We start from the raw sequence: 23,042 nt of genomic DNA on the forward strand, positions 1-23,042 counted from the left end.
AAGCAATAGGCAACCCCCAACATATAATGACGGTGAAGCAAGATGAAAATACTAACACAGACAGAAAGATAGACTGAGCAAAGGCAGGGCCCCAAAACTACCTAGATAGGAAAGGACAGGAAGGCTGCTGTCTGCAATCTGCCAAAACCCTATCAAAGACATAAGCCAACCAGCTGATATGAAAAAGGCCCTGAAGCAGCTAGGCTTCAAAAACTGAATCAGCACTCAGGTATTTTCAGAAGACAGAGCTAAAAGAATTCAGCACACCCCAGAAGGGAATGGCAGAAATCCAGAAAAACAAAGCAAAAACAAAGTCAAAGCACAAAAGCAAAAGGCCGAGCAGCAAACTTAGCTTTGGAGGAGCAGGAATTCAGACTGGTCTCCAAGGATCCCACAGAGAAATCACCCGCAGGGCAGAAGGGCGTCGGCAGCATTATATCCAGTCCGTAACTCCACTCAGCCAGTCACAATCATCAGCCTCAGGTGTTTGACAACCAGGCTCACTACCTTTCTTTACCAGAAGAGGGAGTTCCTCGGGCCTCAGTAATGAAGGGGAAAATGAACTCACAACAGTCACGGCAATGATAATTGCCAGGTGATAAAACCTACATTGTAAGTAAGCAGTGGCACACAGCCAAAAATGTGACACATCTCTGAAATCTGTGTTTTAACTTTTATCTCACACTGTCCTCACATTACATAGCAAAAACCTGCTCACAGCTTCCCTTCAACTGCTTCAGGTTTCAAAAGATGAGTAAGTGACCTAACCATTCTTCAGTCTGCTTTCACTTGGAAGTCACTTACATTTTTTTATACATACAATTGAAAAAAGAAAAGGCAGCAGGCAAATAAATTATGGTGCATTTTATAACTACATTTAGCCACATCCCTTTTTCTATAGCTTTTATAACTCTAGAATTTGTGAACAGTGTCTATAATAAATCACACAAGAGGTGAATTCCATTTACTTCATATTTTATTGCAATTTTGACATTATTTTTGCACATTTTTACAAGCTTTGTGAAGACTGGCTTCCTGCCTCTGATATGTTACTAATACTTCTATTCACTGATGGCATGCATGTTAATGTTAAAGGGGTTGTACAATACTGGACAAACCCTGCTTAATCAATTCAGCATCAGAATTAAAATAAAAAGTGGTTATGTACCTTCTTCAGCGGTGCTGTTTCAGCTGTACTCCTGGCGGTACCTGATAATGTTGTGTCACATCCTGGCTGAAGCTAATGAGAAGATGCTCATCAACTGCAGGTCATCAATATTTCATCAGGGCAGATGTCCGCTCAGATGAAACCGATGTCACATTACCGCATGGAACAGCAGTGCTGACATCACTAGAATGGCGCTGCTGCAGGAGGAGAACATCCAGTATTTTGTTTTAATTCGGGTACTGAATTGTCCAATAGTAAACAGTCACAACACCTTTTAGATCTGACTTACAAATATAATATACTAATAAAAGTGTATAGTTAATCTTGGTATTTGTTCTTTCTTCCTTTTTCTCTCTGTAGTTGGGACATAGGAGAATGGTCTGAGTGCAGTAAGACTTGTGGTTTGGGCATGCAACACCGCCAGATTCTGTGCAGGCATATATACGCTAACCGCACCCATACGGTACAACCGCACCGCTGTCAGAGCCTGGAGAAGCCGGAGACAACGAGTACGTGTCAGCTGAAGATCTGCAGTGAATGGCAAATCAGAGCAGACTGGACACCTGTAAGTCACAGATGTAAGGGGAAGTATTAAGACCACCATGTCACATTTCAAACTTGTTACTATAGGTCTGGAAGAGAAGAAAAACATTTAGATTCATAGGAACTGACATATTGCATGTCAGTCTTGAAAAATTGTGTGCTGCGGTAAGATCTGTCAAATTATTTAAGGAAGGCAATGGGAAGATCATAAAGTCTCATTGCTATTTTCTCCTTTTTTTAAGATTTGCTGGAGACAAAGTAAGAAAATCAGTTTTCATAAAGTTTACTTAATTCTAGCTCTGCTTTCTGTATGTGCATTCCCTTGCAGATGAATCAGTGCCCCTAATAACCAGAATATTCCCTATCTCGGAAATGTCAGGATTATTTTACACCGCGGACATCCCCTCGCTTTTACAGAGTCACCCTCTTCTCTTGTGCTTATGATATGAATATGACTAGGGGTTGTCTCTAGCTGCTTGTCACTTACAATACATGTTTCTCTTACTCAATGCAAAGCAGAAAAATACCCTGAAATGAATTTCTCGGCACACTCGGAAAATGTTCTATCTGCGCCCATCATAATAGTGTCTTTTTTATTTGTTTTTATGCTCACAAATCCTTCACACGGATTGTTTTATATCTAAAATGGCATATGTTCTTAGCAATTTGTCAAATAACAACCTGCAATTTTACTCTTGTTTATTGTATGCAAGACAACTGTGTGCCAATTGTCAGATTTGCATTTTGTCTATGGAATTCACCAATTTACATTTCGGTGACAGCACACTACTTTGCTTAGGGCACTTAAAAGTAAAGTCATTTATTTAAGTAGGTTTATATCAAAACTGGCATATCAAAACTATCTTTTTCACTATTAATATTTTTCTGTCATTCTGCTTTAATATCTATCGCCATTCTATGTGTTTCTCTTTCTTAACATTTATATATCGGTCTATTTATAGATTTCAAACAACTACAAAAAAAATATATATATATTTATATATATATATATATATATAAAGCAGGATCACTCTAATTAACAAACACTTTTATTTTATAAAAAAAAATATACATACGATTTAAGTCTTCTAAATATCTCTCTTTACTTAGTAGCTTGTGCATTGGCTCAAAAGCAGTTTACAACTGATTTTAATTAACAATTTTTTTGCTTAAGTTAGAGATGAGCAGATTTATTCAAGTGGAATTGAATGTTAATCAAATTTGACAAAAATCCGCATTCTGGAGAATAAGGATATTTTTTATTCACACTGCACAAATTCATCAAAATGGCCGTCATTTTACTTAACAGTAGTGGGCCTACTAAAAGCTAAAAAGGAAAATAAAACATACCTCACCACACACCTCTCCAGCTCTCCCCGGGGGGCTCACTGGCCACTGTCTGGTCCTACGCATCATCAAGCCGTATCTTTGGCCTATTCTTCACTCTAAGCTGGGGCTTCTGGTGAAGAGGAGGCCCTGAAGGTCACTGCACATGCACCGTGATCTCTAGGACCTGCTTGTGGCTGGAATTCTTAGCTTAGGAGAACACCAGGCCAAAGACCGGACAGCGGACAAGAAGCAGTGATCGACCAGAGATGCAAACCGAGGGTGAGTATAAGGATTTTTTTCACCTTATGTTTAGAGATCCCAAATAATAATAAAGGGCATTAAACTTGCAGAAAATAACTTTTCTGCAAATAAAATTTCATGGTAAAATCACAGTGAAAATGTGAATTTCAATTTTGCCCGATTCGCTCATCTCTATTTAGTAGTACATGTAAATATATGAGACATCTTAATCTGTTTTAGGAGTGTAAAGTACATAGTTCTCACATTCTAGTCCCCATTTCCATGTCTGCAGTCTTTTTGAAAATGTTCAGAAATCTTCCTAGCCACTAAGAAGATGATTTTTAACAACATAATAACTAAGCACTCAGGAAATTGGAGAGGGAAAGAGACTGAGATGGGATCACACTGCATTCTCTATGCCTCAGCCAGAGTATTAGAACATGCCATGAGAGGGGTAGTGAGCAACAGATGAGATATTTAAAGGGACTCTGTCAGCACAGAATGACTGTTCAAACCAAGTACATGGCGGGGCCAATCATTTACACACACATTCCCACCAACTTCTTTTTCTCAATCTCCACTTCCATCTCTTCTCTGTTTGATAGCTCTGACTTTACAGAGCAAGAGAAGGATGGAAAACAAGTAGGTGGGAAGGTGCTCTTAAATGTTTGGCCATGCTATGAAGCACCTAGCGACTATAATTGGCTTGAACAGTCATTCTGTGCTGACAAAGTCCCCTTAAGAGACGCACTGCAGCTCTCCAGCTACATACCAAGAGGTTATATAGAGGAGAAGAAAGACCCCAAAATGATTTTATAGTGATAGTTTCTATTGTAGGCTACAAACACAGAGGCACTTTTATGTCTCTACATAAAGACCACAATATTGCATTGCGGCATCTCACCTATTAATTGCAATAACTGTGCCATATGCCACCTGTCTGCTATTAGGTTTGTTTTTGGAGTTAGTTATTTATTTATATTTTTTATATGTCTCCAAAAGTGAAACAGCAAGTTGCAGACAAATTAAACTAATTTTTGGGTGACACGATCAAAGTTGCTGTATAACCCTGGCCTTCATCTGAGTGATATCATAGTAATAATAAAATTCAGCAATTAATACAAATTGTATAATAATATTAGAAATGAACGCGTGACTAGTTATATTCTGCTGCAAACCTGTCTTCAAACAGTGCTCTTGTGCCTAGTTTGTTTAATGAGCAGTTTATTAGTAGGCTATTGGAATTACACGTTTCTTGGCTCTAAAGCCAAAAATGTTCTGCTGCTATAAACCACATGGCCCAATTCTTAAGCCTAAAACAAGGTTTTCAACTGTAGATTTTCTCTTTCTGTAAATGGAAAACATTATTTTCATAAGCAGAATTTAAAATTCTTGTCTTTTAGCCCTATTCAGGTTATTTTATATGATGTTTAGTCTTTTGCCATACAGTTGTAACTCAGCATCATATAAATTGATTAAAAGTCATTAGCAGCAATTACTTTCAGCAAATTGCAAGCTTCTTTTTCAATTCTGTGAATTGTGTATTTCTCAAATAATGCTTGATATGAATTCATTATTAGTGCAATTTCTTTTCACGGCCTAAGCATTTTTGCTCAGACACTGCCAAATCTATGTATTTATTTTACTTATTGAGTGTGTGGATAATGGACATTTTTTCTTTTTTATTATTAATTTTATTATTGAACAACCACATCACTGTCAGTCAATCCAAAAGGTTAATAAATATGAAACCTTTCTTTCATTTAAAAAAATATCAGTGACCAATATAGCCACCCTTCTTTTCAATAACAGTCATAAGCCTTCTATCCATGGAGTAAATCCTTTTGGGCAGCACCAACCACAGCTTCCCAGACACTGTTCAGAGAGGTGGACTGTTTTCCATCACTATAAATCTGAGGGCACGAAGGGCCCTGAAGTTCTCAATAGAGTTTAGGTCAGGTGAGGAAGGTGGCCATGTCATTATTCTTTCATCTTTACAGGCTTTACTGATAGTCAAGCAGTGGAGTACTTCAGTACATGATCATGGTTTTCTTGAAAGATGCAGATGTTTTCCTGTACCATTGCTTGAAGAAAGTGTCTTTTATAAACTGGCAGTAGGTTTGAGAGTGGATTTTGAGTCCATATTCAAGCCAGTAAGATCCAACTAACTCATCTTTAATAATAATAATAATAATAATAATAATAATAATAATAATAATAATAGCCCATAGCCAGTGTAGGGCTGGAGCACCTTGGGCCCACCAGAGAAAATCATTCTTGGGGCCCACTATGTAGCTAAATAGAAATAAATACAAGACCACCAATTGTGTGGTAAAACACGCTAATTTCAGGGTATAATATAAGGTAGTACATGTCTTAATTATGTAGCAGGGGTTGTGGTAGCCCCCTTATAGAATATAAAGTAGCTTCCTCGTAGAATATAATGTAGCCCCCTCATAGAATATAATGCAGCCTCCCTCATGGAATATAATGCAACCCCCTCATAAGATATAATGCAGCCCCCATATAATATAATGTAGCCCCTTCTTAGGGTATAATGCAGCCCCCCCACAGAATATAGTGCAGCCACCCTACAGAATATAATGTAGCCCACTCATAAAGTATAATGCAGCCCCCTCATATAATATAATGCGGCCCCCCTCATATAGTATAAGGCAGCCCCCCTAATCTAGTATACTGCAGCCCCCCTCATAGGGTGTAATGCAGCCCCCCTCCACCACCATCATTGTCCTCATCACCACCTGCATCATTGCCTTCTCACCCATCACCCTTGTCATTGCCCTTTCCACCACCTTCATCATTGCTTTCTCCCCCACCATCCCCATCATTGCCCATTCCACCACCTTCATCATTGCCTCCTCCCCCACCACCATCATTGTCCTTTCCACCACCCCATCATTGCCCTTTCTATCACCTCTATCATTGCTTTCTTCCCACCACTCCCATCATTGCCCTCCATCTTTTCCATCATTGCCTTCTCACCACCACTCCATCATTGCCCATTAGAGCACCACCATAATTGTCCTTTCCACTACAACCATCTTCTTCCTCACCACCCCATCATTGCCCATTCCACCACCTCCATCATTGCCTCTTCCCCACCACCATCATCCTTTCCACCACCACCAACATTGCTTTCTCCTCACCACTGCTCTCTATCACCCACATCATTGCCCTCTCCAATACACACACACAGCACCCCCACACACAACAAACTGCACCACTCTCACACACAGCACCACACCATATACACACACACACATGCACGCAGACAGACAGACACACAGCACCACTCAACTCTCTGCACGTTCCCCGCAGCTGCAGCACATCCTGGAAGCATCTTCATCACCGGCAGCTTTCTCTCTGAAACAGACGCACACTGAATGATGATGTCATCCATCTGTCTGCTGTGTCAGACAGGAAGCACTGGGCAAGAAGCAAGACTGCATCCACTCCGCTGCCATCTTCTCATGTAGGTCGCAGAGCTGCAGGGATCATTCCCTGCCCACTGATTGCCCTCCATGTTAGCCACTCTGCAGGGGCCAAACTCCATGCCCCAATGCTGCTGCACCGGCTTTACATGCGGTATGTCCACCCTGTTAGGATGAGCGGATCACACTGAAAATAAAAGATGGTAAAGTGCAATCACAACCCGGGATCCACTGTGCGGTGATGGGAAACCACAGCTATTGAACATTGGTGGAGCAAAGCTGAGAGCAAGCACTGTAAACACACTGAGTTAAATGTCACTCAGTGTGAACTGAGTGCAAAATACCTGACTCTGTTACTCCACAGAGCGGTAATACAAGAGGAAGCACTCAAGATTATAACCTGTTAGATGCCACAGGAGTACAGCAATAATGATGCTAGTTGGAGATCCCTATAGCTTCCCCCCAGGGAAGACTAGGCTGGTGGTTGTGCTCGCTCTGACACTCGGATATGCTAACTGCACACGCGACTTAGGATGTCCGGAGTCAGATGCAGAGCCAAGCAGCAGTTCCCACCCTACACTGCCTGCCTGGACACACAATCTCCATGCTAGAAGCAGCACATGTGCACACAGGATGGTAGCGTATCCACCAACACACCAAACACATATAACCTTTGATACGTTCCATTCAAGTCATCATACAGGACCTTGCTCGTGGACCAATCTGGACCTGCCACGTCACCCGAGCAGCTGACGATCGACCACCAATGAGAAGTCGCCACCTCACGAGCATGCTCAGTAGGGTGATTTCTGGACTTAGTCTCTGGAGCATCTGTTCGCCGCTGGCTATTGCTAGTTACTATAGCTTTGGCTGGAGAGCCAGCAGTAACCAAGTGAACAGCACGAGTCTGAGCAAGACACTGAGACTGATGTCTTTGCTGAGCAGCTCCCACTGCAGCTGAAGCAGAATGGGAGACCACAGAGGCAGACAAAGCTTGGAATCTACCCCATGCAGACGGAGAATCCTGGCACCTAGCACACCCCTGTGGGCAATGTTAGCCTCAGCCTGCGGCAAACACTGCCTGCTATTAAAGTGAAATGAATATTCACTCCTCTCCACACCCATGGAGAAGTGTGAATATTCTTTTCTCTTTAGCAGCGGGGACAGGCTCCTGTCTCCAGCTGCTGCTCCACTGGCATCGGGCTGCCCCCCCGACTCACGGGCCCCATAGTAATTGGGTGTGCCCCTATTAGCGACACACCACTGGCTGGGGGCCCCTGGAGCAGCAGGGACCCTAGACAGCTGCCGGCCCTGTATGCAAGCAGGGTTCCAATCCTCTGGTTCCACAGTGGGCCATTCCGACCCTGCTGATAGCAGTACACCACCTTCACTTTACTGGCGTGGAAACAGGCCCATTAATCTAGTCATTCAATGGTCACTCTCATCTCACCAGTCCATGAAAGAAAAAAATCTGTCTTCTGATATTTCTTCGCTCAGTCTTGATAATTCAACTTCTGTGTCTTGTTCAATGATGGTTGGATTTTACCCTCCCTTACATTGGTCATGTCTCTGAGCGCAGAGCACCTTGTACTTATGGGCTGTCCAAGGAGGTTGCAGTTCTGGAATATGTCAGCACTGGAAGATAATGGGTTCTTGCTCACTTCACATTTGATTCTTCTCATATTTTTTACCCTATTTACTATTTGCAACAAAACTTTTGATAATTCTGTGATCATACCACAATATCTTAGCAAATTTAAGAGTGTGGCATCCCTCTGTTTGCAAGGTCAAAAAAATGTTTTTAAGTTAGAGTCAGTTAAATTACTTTTTTGGCCCATTTTGCCTGAGAAAAACAATCTGCTTAATAATTATGTGCACCTTGATAAAGGGCATTGTATCCTTAAGGGCATGTCACACTAAGAGATATCGCTAGCAATATCGCTATAACTAGTGACGTTATAGCGATATTGCTAGCGATATCGCTATGTCTGATACTTACCTACGACCGGCCCCCCCGCTGGTTATCGCTGATCGCGCGAGAACGTTCAGGACTGTTTCTCGTCACCAGCTTCCTGCGGCACTTCCTGCTGTGAAGACGAGCGACGCGTGGAGCCGGGCGGGAGGACGCAGGATCGCCTGGTGTGACAGGTAAGTAGCGATCCCCGTCCCCAGCGATGTCGCTGGTGAGATCTGTCTGTGTGGCAGCTCACTAGCGACCACTTAGCGATGTACCAGCGATCCTGACCGCGTCATATCGCTGGTCGGGATCGCTGGTACATCGCTAAGTGTGACAGTACCTTTAGGCCTCTTCCCCTCATTAAGCAAATACACATTACCTGATCTACTACATCAAGCAAGAATTCAAGTTTATACAGCTTGGAGTTGGAAAGTTTGCATAAAAGGGATGATGTCCTCAAAATATTCACTTCCCTAATAATTGTTCACAGTGTATAGTGCCAATAATTTCCACAGCGCTTAACAGACATTAATATCACTATGCCAAATGGTTCTCACAATCTATCACTATGACTTTTGATTGTGGGAGGAAAACATATAGACTCCTTGCAGATGTTGTCCTTGCTGGGATTTGAACACAGGACCCCAGTAACCAAATTAACATTAAATGTTTATTTACATTGGATCTAATCATTGCAATTATCATATTCTTTCCTTTATTCATAGTGTTCTGTGCCATGTGGAGTGGGACAGAAGACACGTGATGTAAAATGTGTCAGTAACATAGGAGATGTGGTTGATGATGAAGAATGCAATATGAAATTGCGGCCAAATGACATTGAGAACTGCGATATGGGTCCGTGTGCAAAGAGTTGGTTCCTTACAGAATGGAGTGATAGGGTAAGATATTGCATACACATCAAGTATGAACAAACAATTAATTTAATTTGTTTAGCAGTAAAACATTGACATGGCGCATTGAAAACTTTTGTAGAACGGACTGGAGTCTGTTAGAAAAGCCACATAGAAGCCTTCAAAAATTCCATATTGTGGGTAATGTTTAATCACTGATACTAGTCCATATTAATGCTTTTTTGAACTGAAAATCTGCTGCATTGAACAGTTCAAGCAAACTGGATTTCATTTTAATGAAAACTCATGAATGAATGAATGTAAAAATTAAGTTGCATTTTCAAGTGCAGAATCCTAGTGTATCTGCAGTAAAAAAACAGGTAAAAAGAAGTTGCTTCAAATTGTCTCCAAAAACGCATAAACAACACAGAAAAAACACAATAATCCAAGACAATTGTTATTGAGTATGTTGGTGCAGAAAGAAAAACAGTGTTTTCGCACGTGGGTAGTTGGCCATAAGGTTTTCTATCGTGCAGTGATTATTAACCCCTTCACCCCCAAGGGTGGTTTGCACGTTCATGACCGGGCCAATTTTTACAATTCTGACCACTGTACCTTTATGAGGTCATAACTCTGGAACGCTTCCATGGATCCCGGTGATTCTGACATTGTTTTCTCATGACATATTGTACTTCATGTTAGTGGTAAAATTTCATTCAAATAACTTGCGTTTATTTGTGAAAAAAATGGAAATTTGGCAAAAATTTTGAAAATTCCGCAATTTTCCAACTTTGAACTTTTATGCCCTTAAATCACAGAGATACGGCACACAAAAAACTTGATAACTAACATTTCCCACATGTTTACTTTACATCAGCACAATTTTGGAACCAAAATTTTTTTTGTTAGGAAGTTATAAGGGTTAAAAGTTGACCAGCAATTTCTCATTTTTACAACACCATTTCATTTTTAGGACCACATCACATTTGAAGCCACTTTGAGGGGTCTATATGATAGAAAATATCCAAAAGTGACACCATTCTAAAAACTGCACCCCTTAAGGTGCTCAAAACCACATTCAAGAAGTTTATTAACCCTTTAAATGCGTCACAGGAATATTTAAAAAAAAAATGAACATCTAACTTTTTTTCACAAAAAAAATACTTCAGGTTCAATTTTTTTTATTTTACCAAGGGTAACAGGAGAAATTGGACTGCAAAAGTTATTGTGCAATTTGTCCTGAGTACGCTGATACCTGATTTGTGGGGGGAACGACTGTTTCGGCGCATGGCAGAGCTCAGAATGGAAGGAGCGCCGTTTGACTTTTTCAATGCAAAATTGGCTGGAATTCAGATCGGACGCCATGTCACGTTTGGAGAGTCCCTGATGTACCTAAACAGTGGAAACCCCCTACAAGTGACCCCATTTTGGAAACTAGACCCCCCAAGGAACTTATCTAGATATGTGGTGAGAACTTTGAATTAAAAAAATCATATTTTTTCCACAAAAATGATCTTTTCACCCCAATTTTTATTTTCCCAAGGGTAACAGGACCCTAAAAGTTATTGTGCAATTTGTCCTGAGTATGCTGATACCCCACATGTGGGGGTAAACCACTATTTGGGTGCATGGCAGAGCTCGGAAGGGAAGCAGCGCCATTTGACGTTTTTGGCTGGAATTGAGATCGGACACCATGTCGCGATTGGAAAACTCCTGATGTACCTAAACAGTGGAAACCCCCCACAAATGACACCATTTTGGAAACTAGACCCCCCAAGGAACTTATCTAGATGTGTGGTGAGCACTTTGAACCCCCCAGTGCTTCACAGAAGTTTATAACGCCCAGGCGTGAAAATAAAAAATTCGTATTTTTTCCACAAACATGATCTTTTAGTCACCATTTTTTTTATTTTCCTAAGGGTAACAGGAGAAATTGAACCCCAAAAGTTGTTTTCCAATTTGTCCTGAGTATGCTGATACCCCATATGTGGGAGAAAACTACTGTATGGGCACACGTCGGGGATCGGAAGGGAAGTAGTGACGTTTTGGAATGCAGACATTGATGGAATGGTCTGCGGGTGTCATGTTGCCTTTGGAGAACCCCTAATGTACCTAAACAGTGGAAACCCCCCACAAATGACCCCATTTTGAAAACTAGACCCCCTAAGGAACTTATCTAGATGTGAGGTGAGCACTTTGAACCCCCAAGGGCTTCACAGAAGTTTATAATGCCAGGGCATGAAAATAAAAAAATCGTATTTTTTCCACAAACCTGATCAATTAGTCCCCAATTTTTTCATTTTCCCAAGGGTAACAGGAGAAATTGGACTGCAAAAGTTGTTGTCCAATTTGTCATGAGTACGCTGACACCCCATATGTGGGAGAAAACTACTGTATGGACACACGTCGGGGCTCGGAAGGGAAGCAGTGCCATTTTGGAATGCAGACTTTGATGGAATGGTCTGCGGGTGTCATGTGCGTTTGGAGAGCCCTTGATGTACCTAAACTATTGAAACTCCCCACAAGTGACCCCATTTTGGACACTAGACCCCCCCACGGAACTTATCTAGATGTGTGGTGAGCACTTTGAACCCCCAAGTGCTTCACAGAAGTTTATAACGCTCGGACGTGAAAATAGAAAAATCATTTTTTTCCACAAAAATGATATTTTTGCCCCCAATTTTTTATTTTCCTAAGGGTAACAGGAGAAATTGGACCCCAAAAATTGTTTTGCAATTTGTCCTGAGTAGGCTGACACCCTACATGTGGGGGTAAAACACTGTTTGGGCGCATGGCAGAGCTTGGAAGGGAAGGAGCACCATATGACTTTTTCAACTCAGAATTGGCTGGAATTGAGATCAGACGCAATGTTGCATTTGGAGAGCCCCTGATGTGCCCAAACAGTGGAAACCCCCAATTCTAACTCCAACCCGAACCCCAACACACCCCTAACCCTAATCTCAGCCCTAACCCTAGCCCTAACCCAAGCCCTAACCCTAGCCCTAACCCTAACCCTAATGGAAAAATGGAAATAAATACATTTTTTTAATTTTATTATTTTTCCCTAACTAAGGGGGTGATAACGGGGGGTTTGATTTACTATTTGTGGCGGTTTTTATTTTTGGCAGCTGTCGCACGCTAAAAGACGCTTTTTATTGTAAAAATAGTTTTTGCATCACCACATATTGAGAGCTATAATTTTTCCGTATTTTGACCCACCGAGTCATGTGAGGTCTTATTTTTTGCGGGACGAGTTGACGTTTTTATTGGTACCATTTTTGGGCATGTGACATTTTTTGATCGCTTTTTATTCCGATTTTTGGGATGCAGAATGAACAAAAACCAGCGTTTAATGAATTTCTTTTGGGGGAGTGCGTTTACACAGTTCCGCGTGCAGTAAAATTGATAAAGCAGTTTTATTCTTCGGGTCAGTACGGTTACAGCGATACCTCATTTAGGTCGTTTTTTTATGTTTTGTCGGTTTTATGCAATGAAAACTATTTTATATAAAAAATAATTATTTTTGCATCGCTTTATTCTGCGAGCTATAACTTTTTTATTTTTTCGCTGATGATGCTGTGTGGCGGCTCGTTTTTTGCAGGACAAGATGAAATTTTCAGCGGTACCATGGATATTTATATGCGTCTTTTTGATCGCGCGTTATTACACTTTTTGTTTGGCGGTATGATAATAAATCATTATTTTTTGCTTCGCTTTTTATTTTTTAAGGGGTTCGCTAAAGGGGTTAATTAATGGGACAGTTTTATAGGGCGGGTCGTTACGGACGCGGCGATACCTAATATGTGTACTTTTATTTTTTGGGGTTTTTTTTATTTTCAAAAAATGAATTTATTGGGGAATATTTTTTTTTTTTTTTACTAATTTATTTGGCGATTTTTTTAAAAATTATTTTTACACTTTTTTTTTTTTTACTTTATTACATAGTCCCAGGTGGGACATCACTGTCCTGTGACAGATCGCTGATCTGTCACATCACAGATCACTGTGACAGATCGGCAATCTGTCACAGGCATTGAAGAAGACTTCCTCTTGCCTGCGCTTTGCAGGCACTGAGGAAGCCAGCTTCCTGCAGGCCCCCGAAGGCCCCCATCGCCATCTTGGATTCGGGGGCCTGGAGGAAAGGAGCCCCCCACAGCAGCGCTGCACATTGCGCTGCCGTGGGGGGCTCAGGGAAGCACGGAGGGAGCCCCCTCCCTGCCGATGCTTCCCTTTAACTCCCGGTACACCGCGATCGTGTTTGATCGCGGTGTGCAAGGGGTTAACGTGTCGGGGGCGGTCCGTGACCGCCCCTGACACATTGTGCCGGGTGTCAGCTGTGATAATCAGCTGACACCCGGCCGCGATCAGCGGCGCTCACCACGTGGGCGCCGCTGATCGCGGTAGACGTACTATCCCGTCCATGGGCATAGGGGCCCGGGTCCCATGGACGGGATAGTACGTCGGATGTCAGGAAGGGGTTAACTATAATAGATTCCATTTAAGAACATGTTAAAATATATTTCATTGTAAGAATAGTAAAGAAAAAAGCAAAAACAAAAAAACTAGTATGTAATTTAATGGTATCTTTGGTTTTAATTCCATAACTACAAGATCCCCAGTATGCAAGTTACAGACAGATTTATTAAATGTTTTCACATTACTTGTTACTGCATTTTGACATACAGGGTTTATAGACTTAACTTGAAATATTAGACTTTACACTGTAATGGCACAGACAATTGCAATGCTTTTGCTAGCGTACGATTACATTGTGTTACATTACTTAGCAATGCTATTATAAATGAGAAATCAGAAAAGTATTTTGCCCTCAATTTGCTGAAAGCCTTTCCTGCTGATATTTACTCTCTAGAGTATGTTGGATAAGATTCTATTCACAGTTCAGCACTAGATATGGAGTGCAAATAACCTATCCTTTAGTTACATTTTACATTCACACTGTGGCCATATTACTGAACATCGTGAATGATTTCCTTCGTCTACTTCATCTGCATTAGCGTCAGCTCTTAGCCTGGTAAACAGCATATGCCGCCCTGCTCTCCGTAAGCAAATACTGGGGTCGGAATAATTGGTTCCATCTTCTGTTCCAGTGCTCAGCGGAATGTGGGGAAGGAGTGCGGACACGGTCAGTAGTTTGCATGTCCAATCACATCAGCAGTTTACCATTGGAAGGATGTGGAAATAATAAACCGGCAGAAAGTACAACCTGCGATAACGGTCCTTGTGAAGGCAAGGTTGAGTGGTTTACTGGAGCCTGGAGTCAGGTAAATTTCTTTACTGCTCACAGCTGACTTTCTGAATGGCTGGAAATAAAGAAAGGACTTTTATCGCTGACTTAATATTTACACTTTCAACCAACAAGTACAACCCAATTCTCCGTACACACATAAAAAACAGATTCCACATTTACAAAAAGAAGTTCCTGTATTCTTTCTTTCACAATAATAATCTATTATCAAGTGTATAACAGGGACCAATAGTATACATAACAATATGTGGTAGAATAGTTTTCTTTTTGCTTTTTTCATACTAGTAGTATCATCCTAATGTGTTTTATAGCTTTCCTTTCAACAACTGGAAAAAATGATATAATGAGCTACTTGGGAGACTCTAATGTGTTGAACTTGCAAAAATGATATGTTAGCGCTTTTGTAGGCATCAATTGACATTTATTACAAAAAAGTTACTTTTTTTTATAAATCATATTCAATATATGTTTCTATAAAATATATTGGAAATTTTAATAACACCATCGTTCACTAAACATAGTGGCATTATGAGCATACTTTGTGTGAACTTTAGAATATTAAGGGAGTAAATCAGCAAGATGCATTAATCTTATCCCAAGAGACTAGAGCAAACAGGTAGAAATGTATTAATGTGGTGCACACCTAGTAATACATTTGAAATCTTATATTAGAATCTCATACATTGAAGCCACATACAGTGCTGAAAATAAGTATTTGATACACAGTATTTGGTATCACAGACTTGGCCCTATCTTGGATTGCGTCATACCTAGCAGACCGGACATTCAGCGTCTCCCATTCGCACACCACCTCCTCACCGCGTCCCCTATCCATCGGAGTCCCACAAGGTTCAGTTCTAGGGCCCCTGCTCTTCTCCGTTTACACCTTCAACCTCGGACAGCTCATGGAATCTCATGGCTTTCAGTATCATCTCTATGCTGATGACACACAGATCTACATTTCTTGGCCAGATATCACCTCCCTACTAAACAGAATCCCTCAATGTCTGTCTGCTATTTCATCCTTCTTCTCCGCTAGATTTCTAAAACTTAATATGGAAAACACAGAATTAATCATCTTTCACCCATCTCATGTGACCCCCCCAACAGACCTATCCATTAAAGTAAAAGGCTGCCTCGGGGGTTATCCTTGACACTGATCTCTATTTCAAACCACATATCCAAGCCCTTTCCACGTCCTGCCGACTTCAACTCATGGATCCGTACATTCCTCAACCAAGAATCTGCAAAAATCCTTGTCCATGCCCTCGTCATCTCCTGCCTTGACTACTGCAACCTCCTGCTCTGTGGCCTCCACTCTAACACTCTCGCACCCCTCCAATCTATTCTTAACTCTGCTGTCCGACTAATCCACCTCTCCCCGCTATTCCCCGGCCTTTCCCCTCTGTCAATCCCTGCACTGGCTCCCCATTACCCAAAGACTCCAGTTCAAAACCCTAACCATGACATACAAAGCTATCCACAACCTGAGTCCTCCATACATCTGTGACCTAGTCTCCCAGCACTTACCTGCACGAAACCTCCGATCCTCACAAGATCTCCTTCTGTACTCCCCTCTTATCTCCTCTTCCTACAATCGCATACAAGATTTCTCCCGCGCATCCCCTCTGCTCTGGAACTCTCTACCACAACATATCAGACTCTCACCTACCATGGAAACCTTCAAAAAGAACTTGAAGACCTACCTCTTCCGACAAGCCTACAACTTGCAGTAACCACCGATCCACCAAACCGCTGCACGACCAGCTCTACCCTCGCCTACTCTATCCTCACCTATCCCGTTGTAGATTGTGAGCCCTAGTGGGCAGGGTCCTCTCTCACCCTGTACCAGTCTTGACTTGTATTGTTTAAGATTACTGTACTTGTATGTATTATGTATACCCCTCCTCACATGTAAAGTGCCATGGAATAAATGGCGCTATAATAATAAATAATAATAATAATAATACACTGCCAGTTTTGCAAGTTTTACCATTTACCACCTACAAAGAATGGAGAGATCTGTAATTTATATCGTAGGTATCTTAAAAAAAAAATCCAAACAGTCACATTGCTTGATTTTACATAATTAAATTACATTTTTTTGCTTGAAATAATTATTTGATCACCTACCAACCGGCAAGAATTCTGGCTCTCACAGACCTGTTAGTTTTTCTTTAAGAAGCCCTCCTACTCTGCCCTCATTACCTGTATTAACTGCACCTGTTTAAACTCATTACTTATATAAAAGGCACCTGTTCACACAATCAATCACACTCCAACCTCTCCACCATGGCCAAGACCAAAGAGCTGTATAAGGACAACAGGGACAAAATTGTAAAGCAAGGCTGGGGTGGGCTTCAGTATAATAGGCAAGCAGCTTTGTGAAAAGGAATAAACTGTTGGCTCAATTATTAGAAAATGGAAGAAACACAAGGTCAATAACCTGAAGAGAGCTGTAACATAGTAAGATAGTAATTAAGGTTGAAGGGAGACTTTAAGTCCATCTAGTTCAACCCATATCCTATCCTATCTTGCCCTAACATGTTGATCCAGAGGAAGGCAAAAAAAACCCATGTGGAAAACAGTAAGCTTCACATTGGGGAAAAAAATTCCTTCCCGACTTCATATACGGCAATCAGACTAGCTCCCTGGATCAACGCAACACTAAGGAAACTAGTGTATATACCCTGTAATATTATACTTTTCAAGAAAGGCATCCAGTCCCTTCTTAAATTTTAGTAGGGAATCACTCATTACAACATCATATGGCAGAGAGTTCCATAGTCTCACTGCTCTTACAGTAAAGAATCTGCGTCTGTTAGTATGCTTAAACCTTCTTTCCTCCAGACGTAGAGGATGCCCCCTTGTCCCCGTCACAGGTCTAAGAGTAAAAAGATCATTAGAAAGGTCTTGGTATTGTCCCCTCATATATTTATACATTGTAATAAGATCACCCCTAAGCCTTCGATTCTCCAAACTAAATAACCCCAAGTGTAATAACCTGTCTTGGTATTGCAGACCCCCCAGTTCCCTAATAACCAGAAACCTGTGACCACAGTCTCAAATGTTACCATTAGTAACACACTATGCCATCATGGATTAAAATTATGCAGGACATATAAGGTCTTACTGTAACACCAGCGCATGTCCAGGCCTGTTTTAAGCTCATCAATGACCATCTGGATGATCCAGAGAAGTCATGGGAGAAGGTCATGTGGTCAGATGAGACCAATCTAAAACTTTTTAAGTACAACCCCAGAACACCATCCCAATTGAGAAGCATTGTGGGGAAAACATCATACTATGGGGATGCTTTTCTACAAAGGGGATAAGATGACTACTCTGTATTGAAGGGTGGATGGATGTGGTCATGAATTGCGAGATTTTGGCCAACAACCTTCTTCCCTCAGTAAGAGCATTGAAGATGGGTTGTGGCTGAGTATTCCATCCTGACAATGACCTGAAACAGACAGCCAGGGCACCTAAAAAGTGACTCTGTAAGAAGCATTTTAAGGTCCTGGAGTGGTTTAGCAAGTTTACACACCTGAACCCAATAAAAATCTTTGGAGGGAGCTAAAACTCAATGTTGCCTGGCGACAGCCCCGAAACATGAAAGATCTGGAGAGGATCTAAATGGAGTAGTGGGCCAAATTCCCTGTTGCAGTGTGTGACAAATTGGTCAAGAACTAGAGGAAATGCCTGACCTCTGTAATTGCAAACAAAGTTTTCTGTACCAAATATTGAGTTCTGCTTTTATATTGTATCAAATACTTATTTCATGCAATAATATGAATACTTATTATGCAAAAATCATGCAATGTGATTGATTGTCTGCCTTTTATTAAGATTCTTTCTTTCACAGTTAAAGTGTACCTACGATAAAAATGACAGACCTGTCCATTCTTTGTAGCTGGGAAAACTTTCAAAATCTGTAATGTATCAAATTCTTATTTTCCCCATTGTAGTTCCAGGCTATAGGGAATAATTATTAATAATAATCTTTATTTTTATATAGCGCTAACATATTCCGCAGCGCGCTTTACAGTTTTGCACACATTATCATCACGGTCCCTGATGGGGCTCACAGTCTAAATTCCCTATCAGTATGTCTTTGGAATGTGGGAGGAATCCGGAGTACTCAGAGGAAACCCACGCAAACACGGGGAGAACATACAAACTCCTTGCCGATGTTGTCCTTGGTGGGATTCGAACCCAGGACTCCAGCACTGCAAGGCTGCAATGCTAACCACTGAGCCACCGTGCTGCCCATATTAAATACTGTTCAGGAAAGATGTATATCTTTGTACCATGTGAGCCAGTAGATAAAAAATATTCAGAATTGAGAGTCCTCTGTGGTTGATACTAGTGATGAGCGAGTATACTCGTTATTTGAGATTTCCCAAGCATGCTCTGGTGATCTCTGAGTATTTGGATGAGCTTTCAAGACTACTCAGGTCTCTTCATCAGGCATGTACTAATACAAAATCATATGTGATTCTTCAGATTTTGTATTAGTCATGCCTGATGAAGAGAACTGAGTAGTCTTGAAAGCTTACAATTTGTTACCATCTTTTCAGTTAGCCATTAAAAGGTATCAACCACTAAAGACTCTCAATTCTGAATATTTTTCTAAATACTGTTCAGTCATTGCAGGGCCCACACAAGGCTGGATAAAAATCTTAAGTCCCAGCCAGTGTACTTTATAGTGTTGAATGTTGAGTTACTGATTTATTAAAAAATTAGTTTATTGAATGCACTATTATTTTTAGATTATTACCTTATCAAAAACCTTTAGGGGCTGATTCATCAAGACTGGCATAGCGCAAGCTAGCTCTATGCCAGTCATGACGGTGTACACGGCACCAAATTCATTAAGAGGCGTGTGCCACTTAGTGAATTAGGCACCTCTACTAAATGGCTTGCACTGTGCCATTGACAGGAGGAGCATTTCTGGCATTGAAAATGCCAGCAAATATGATGAATTGGCCAGTCTGGCGTGGTGTGAATACACCAAAATTCGCAAAATTTTAAAGGACTTTACACCACTTTTGTGGTGCAAAAGCTTTGTTGAATTGATTTAACTGCATTGTTATTGCAGCATAGGAAATGGAATTGTGGCTATTTTTGGTTTGAAGTTGATCATGGTTGGTGATTTGTACCTTAAATGGGATCTGTCAGTAGGATTAACCATCCTAAGCCATCTATATGGGCCATAGAAAGTTGAATAAAATGATACCATGATATTTGGGATCTGATTTCTTATTCCAGAGAAATCTGCGTTTTTGTTCGTATGAGCTGTTAGGATCTATAGACCGAACATAGATCTCCCTTACAATCTGCTTCTACAACTTATTTTAAATAAAATGGGGCCCAGAAATGGGCATTACCACTGTGAAACATGTAATTGCTGACTGTCGGTTTCCTGATCTACATATCATACACTGGCACCATACCTTCCACACTTGCGAGTGTGATACGAGAAACTCACGTGAGTCTCTTGCATCAATACCTGGCACTGCCACCGGCACTCAGGACCGGAGTGTGCGGCTGCATATATTTCTGTGCAGCCGCAAATACTCCTGTCCGAGTGCCGGCGGCAGTGACGGGTATTGATGCGAGAGAATCACGTGAGTTTCTCGCATGGCATTTGCAAGTGTGACCCCAGCCTAAAATCCACATTTCACAAGTTGGTTCTCTCTATTTCTACTTTCTTATCCACATATTTCACCGACATTAGCGGTCTAAGCCCAGATACAAATACATGCACATGTTAGGGCTCATTCAGACGTCTGTTCTTCACGTACATGTACTGTTTGTGTTATTCATGAATAGAACTCATACCTATGATAGACTACTTGATTGTTAACATATTGGACTTTTTTGTCGCACTGAATGGTCCACACAAAATCACAGCGATATGTTCGATATAGATCTGAATCTAGGATCAAAATCTCCAAAGCAAGTCTATGGGGCCATAAAAAAATCATGTCAGCACTTGGATGCCATCCATGTGCTGGCCATTTTTCATTGACTGGTTGATTTGATGAGAACCTGGAAAACTTTTTTTTTTCTCTCTGCTCTCTTTTTATCAAATTCTGATGCCAGTAATCAGAAACACTAATGAAAAAAATGGACGTCTTAATGATGCCTAAACAACTTACCTCGATCGTCTAAGAGTGCTACATCCTATTTTTCAATGGGTTATACCACACATTTATTATTGTTTTTGCTATTTCTGTGCATTCAAATTGCACAATCCATCAATTTATACTGGTCCAATGGTATTATTAACCGGATATGTTTCAGAGTTCTGTTCCACTCCATTGTCATGTCAATGGCATAAAGTTCTATGGACCTTATACACAAGGACTGAAAATGATTTGTCGGACTATTAAACACCTAGTTAAGATGGAAATCACCAACTGTGAATAACCTCAAACCAAAATCCACAATATTTCTATTTGTTACACTACAATACCACCGGCAGCCAAAGATAAGTCTATTTTTTGTTTGATTGGGACATAACCTAAAAGTAATAGTACATTCACTCAAGTATCAGCAACCCTTTATCCAACACTATCACGTATACCAGCTGGGATTTAAATATTTTGTTCAACCTTGTAAGGGCCTGTAATGGCCGAGCCGTATTTTATAATTATTCATCTTGGACTGGTACTACATTTTATCAAGTGCATTTTTCAATGTACAGGTTATGTGTATTTTTTAGTGTGCTTTTGTATTATGCTGTTTTTAGGCAGAGTTCATTCTATGCTTCGGTGTCATTTTCAATTTTATGTAATCATTCACTGGAAGATGATGTGAAATAGACATCATTTCAATTTCTATATATTTTTTTGTGTGTAATTCCATTTCTTGTGATTTTTTCTTTTCTTTTATCAGTCAATATATGTACTGTACATGTGTGTGGGTAAAGTTATTGCTGTTGTTTTAATAAAAACATTTTCCAATACTTTGAGAGCAGGCATTGAGATTCTAATATACATTTTCCAGTTTACATGTTTGGGTATTATGTGTTGCCTGCATGTGTTGTAACTATTAAGTGCAAATGCATCTCCCACTTTTTAAAATATTGTCAGTAATGCATTTGATTTGTTTTGCTAGACATCTTGGAAACTTTGTGTTCTTGTTCCTTTTAAGAAAAACACATCACAAGTATTTGTTATTTTTGTTCTCTTTCTTAATTCACCTTTCCATTACCATCTTTTTGATTGGCTAACATTACACTTATATTTGAGTCAAAAAAATCATGCATATCTTGAGTTACTCCAGCATTTTTTATGACTCCTTTTAGCTATGATTCTTCCCCTAGTTTCTTTCCAAAACTAAAAAAAATATTGAGGCATAAAAATAATTTCAGCTCTCATCATTTGCTCTTTATTGTGGCTCCTTTTTTGCCATATTTCTTTGTTCGTTTTGCATAGTAAGTCAACTCCAATGTGTTTAATGTAGAAAATCATCTTGAACACAGTTTTATAAATAGATTCCAGGGCACCTACAAGTCTGTTCATCGTATTCCATAGGTAGTATATTTGTACAATCCTGAAATGCCTTTGAAATGCAAACAAATACAAGAATACATGAGAATTTCTCTTTGGGTCTGTATAATTTGTAAAACAAGTGAGTGAAGAAAATTAAATAGGCTTAACTACATTCATGCACTCCCTACATGTCAAAAACTAGTGAGCAAGTATAGCAGCCTCAGTATGTTTACTTATTGGACATAGGTAAAGCCCTTATTCTGGACCTACATGTTGCACAGTCAAAAATCACACTACGCTACAACGTAGTGTAATGTAAGTGAATGGATTTGTGTTTTGGTAAAAGTAGACCAAGTGCTCACCAAACCATTGCAAAGTAGACAATTAATAACGGGCACTGGACTGTCTTCATTGGTATTATTTTTTGACCGTTCTAACGGGGTTGTCCACTACTCGGACAACCCCTTTTGAATCCCTAAGTTCTTATGCTTCCTCCCCAATAAAATAAAAACACTTATGCTCATGTACGGTCCTGTTCCAGTGGTGTCGGCACTTACTTTTCTGGGGTTTGTGTGACATTGTTATATCACATGATTCCCTGCCGCCAAACACAGCTCTGGCTTCACTCTCTTCTCCTATGGATGTAATTGACATCCTGAGGTAATGAGAGAGCAGCAGTTCTCACTTCTTCCAATGTTTTGATTTGTCTAAAGGACAGGAGAGTGAAAACAGCG

The 23,042-nt window shown here is 40.6% G+C and overlaps 1 protein-coding gene and 1 long non-coding RNA gene across 4 annotated transcripts in view; one reads left to right on the forward strand and one right to left on the reverse strand.

The window, feature by feature from the left end:
- The window catches only part of THSD4 (thrombospondin type 1 domain containing 4), a 1,135,048-nt gene that overhangs the window by 1,059,902 nt on the left and 52,104 nt on the right, over positions 1–23,042 (forward strand). For all 3 annotated transcript variants that reach the window (XM_073586946.1, XM_073586947.1, XM_073586948.1), the window contains 3 exons: positions 1,529–1,733; positions 9,415–9,588; positions 14,649–14,822. In XM_073586946.1, the coding sequence (XP_073443047.1) occupies positions 1,529–1,733; positions 9,415–9,588; positions 14,649–14,822 (553 nt within the window). The remainder of the gene's footprint in view (positions 1–1,528; positions 1,734–9,414; positions 9,589–14,648; positions 14,823–23,042) is intronic.
- The window catches only part of LOC141098933 (uncharacterized), a 71,545-nt gene continuing 62,616 nt past the window's right edge, over positions 14,114–23,042 (reverse strand). Inside the window, exon 3 of the long non-coding RNA XR_012234390.1 lies at positions 14,114–14,861. This is a non-coding gene — a long non-coding RNA (uncharacterized lncRNA). The remainder of the gene's footprint in view (positions 14,862–23,042) is intronic.

This window comes from Dendrobates tinctorius, unplaced genomic scaffold (assembly GCF_039654945.1).
Source record: "Dendrobates tinctorius isolate UK_male_01 unplaced genomic scaffold, ASM3965494v1 ptg000097l, whole genome shotgun sequence".
Taxonomy (NCBI): domain Eukaryota; kingdom Metazoa; phylum Chordata; class Amphibia; order Anura; family Dendrobatidae; genus Dendrobates; species Dendrobates tinctorius.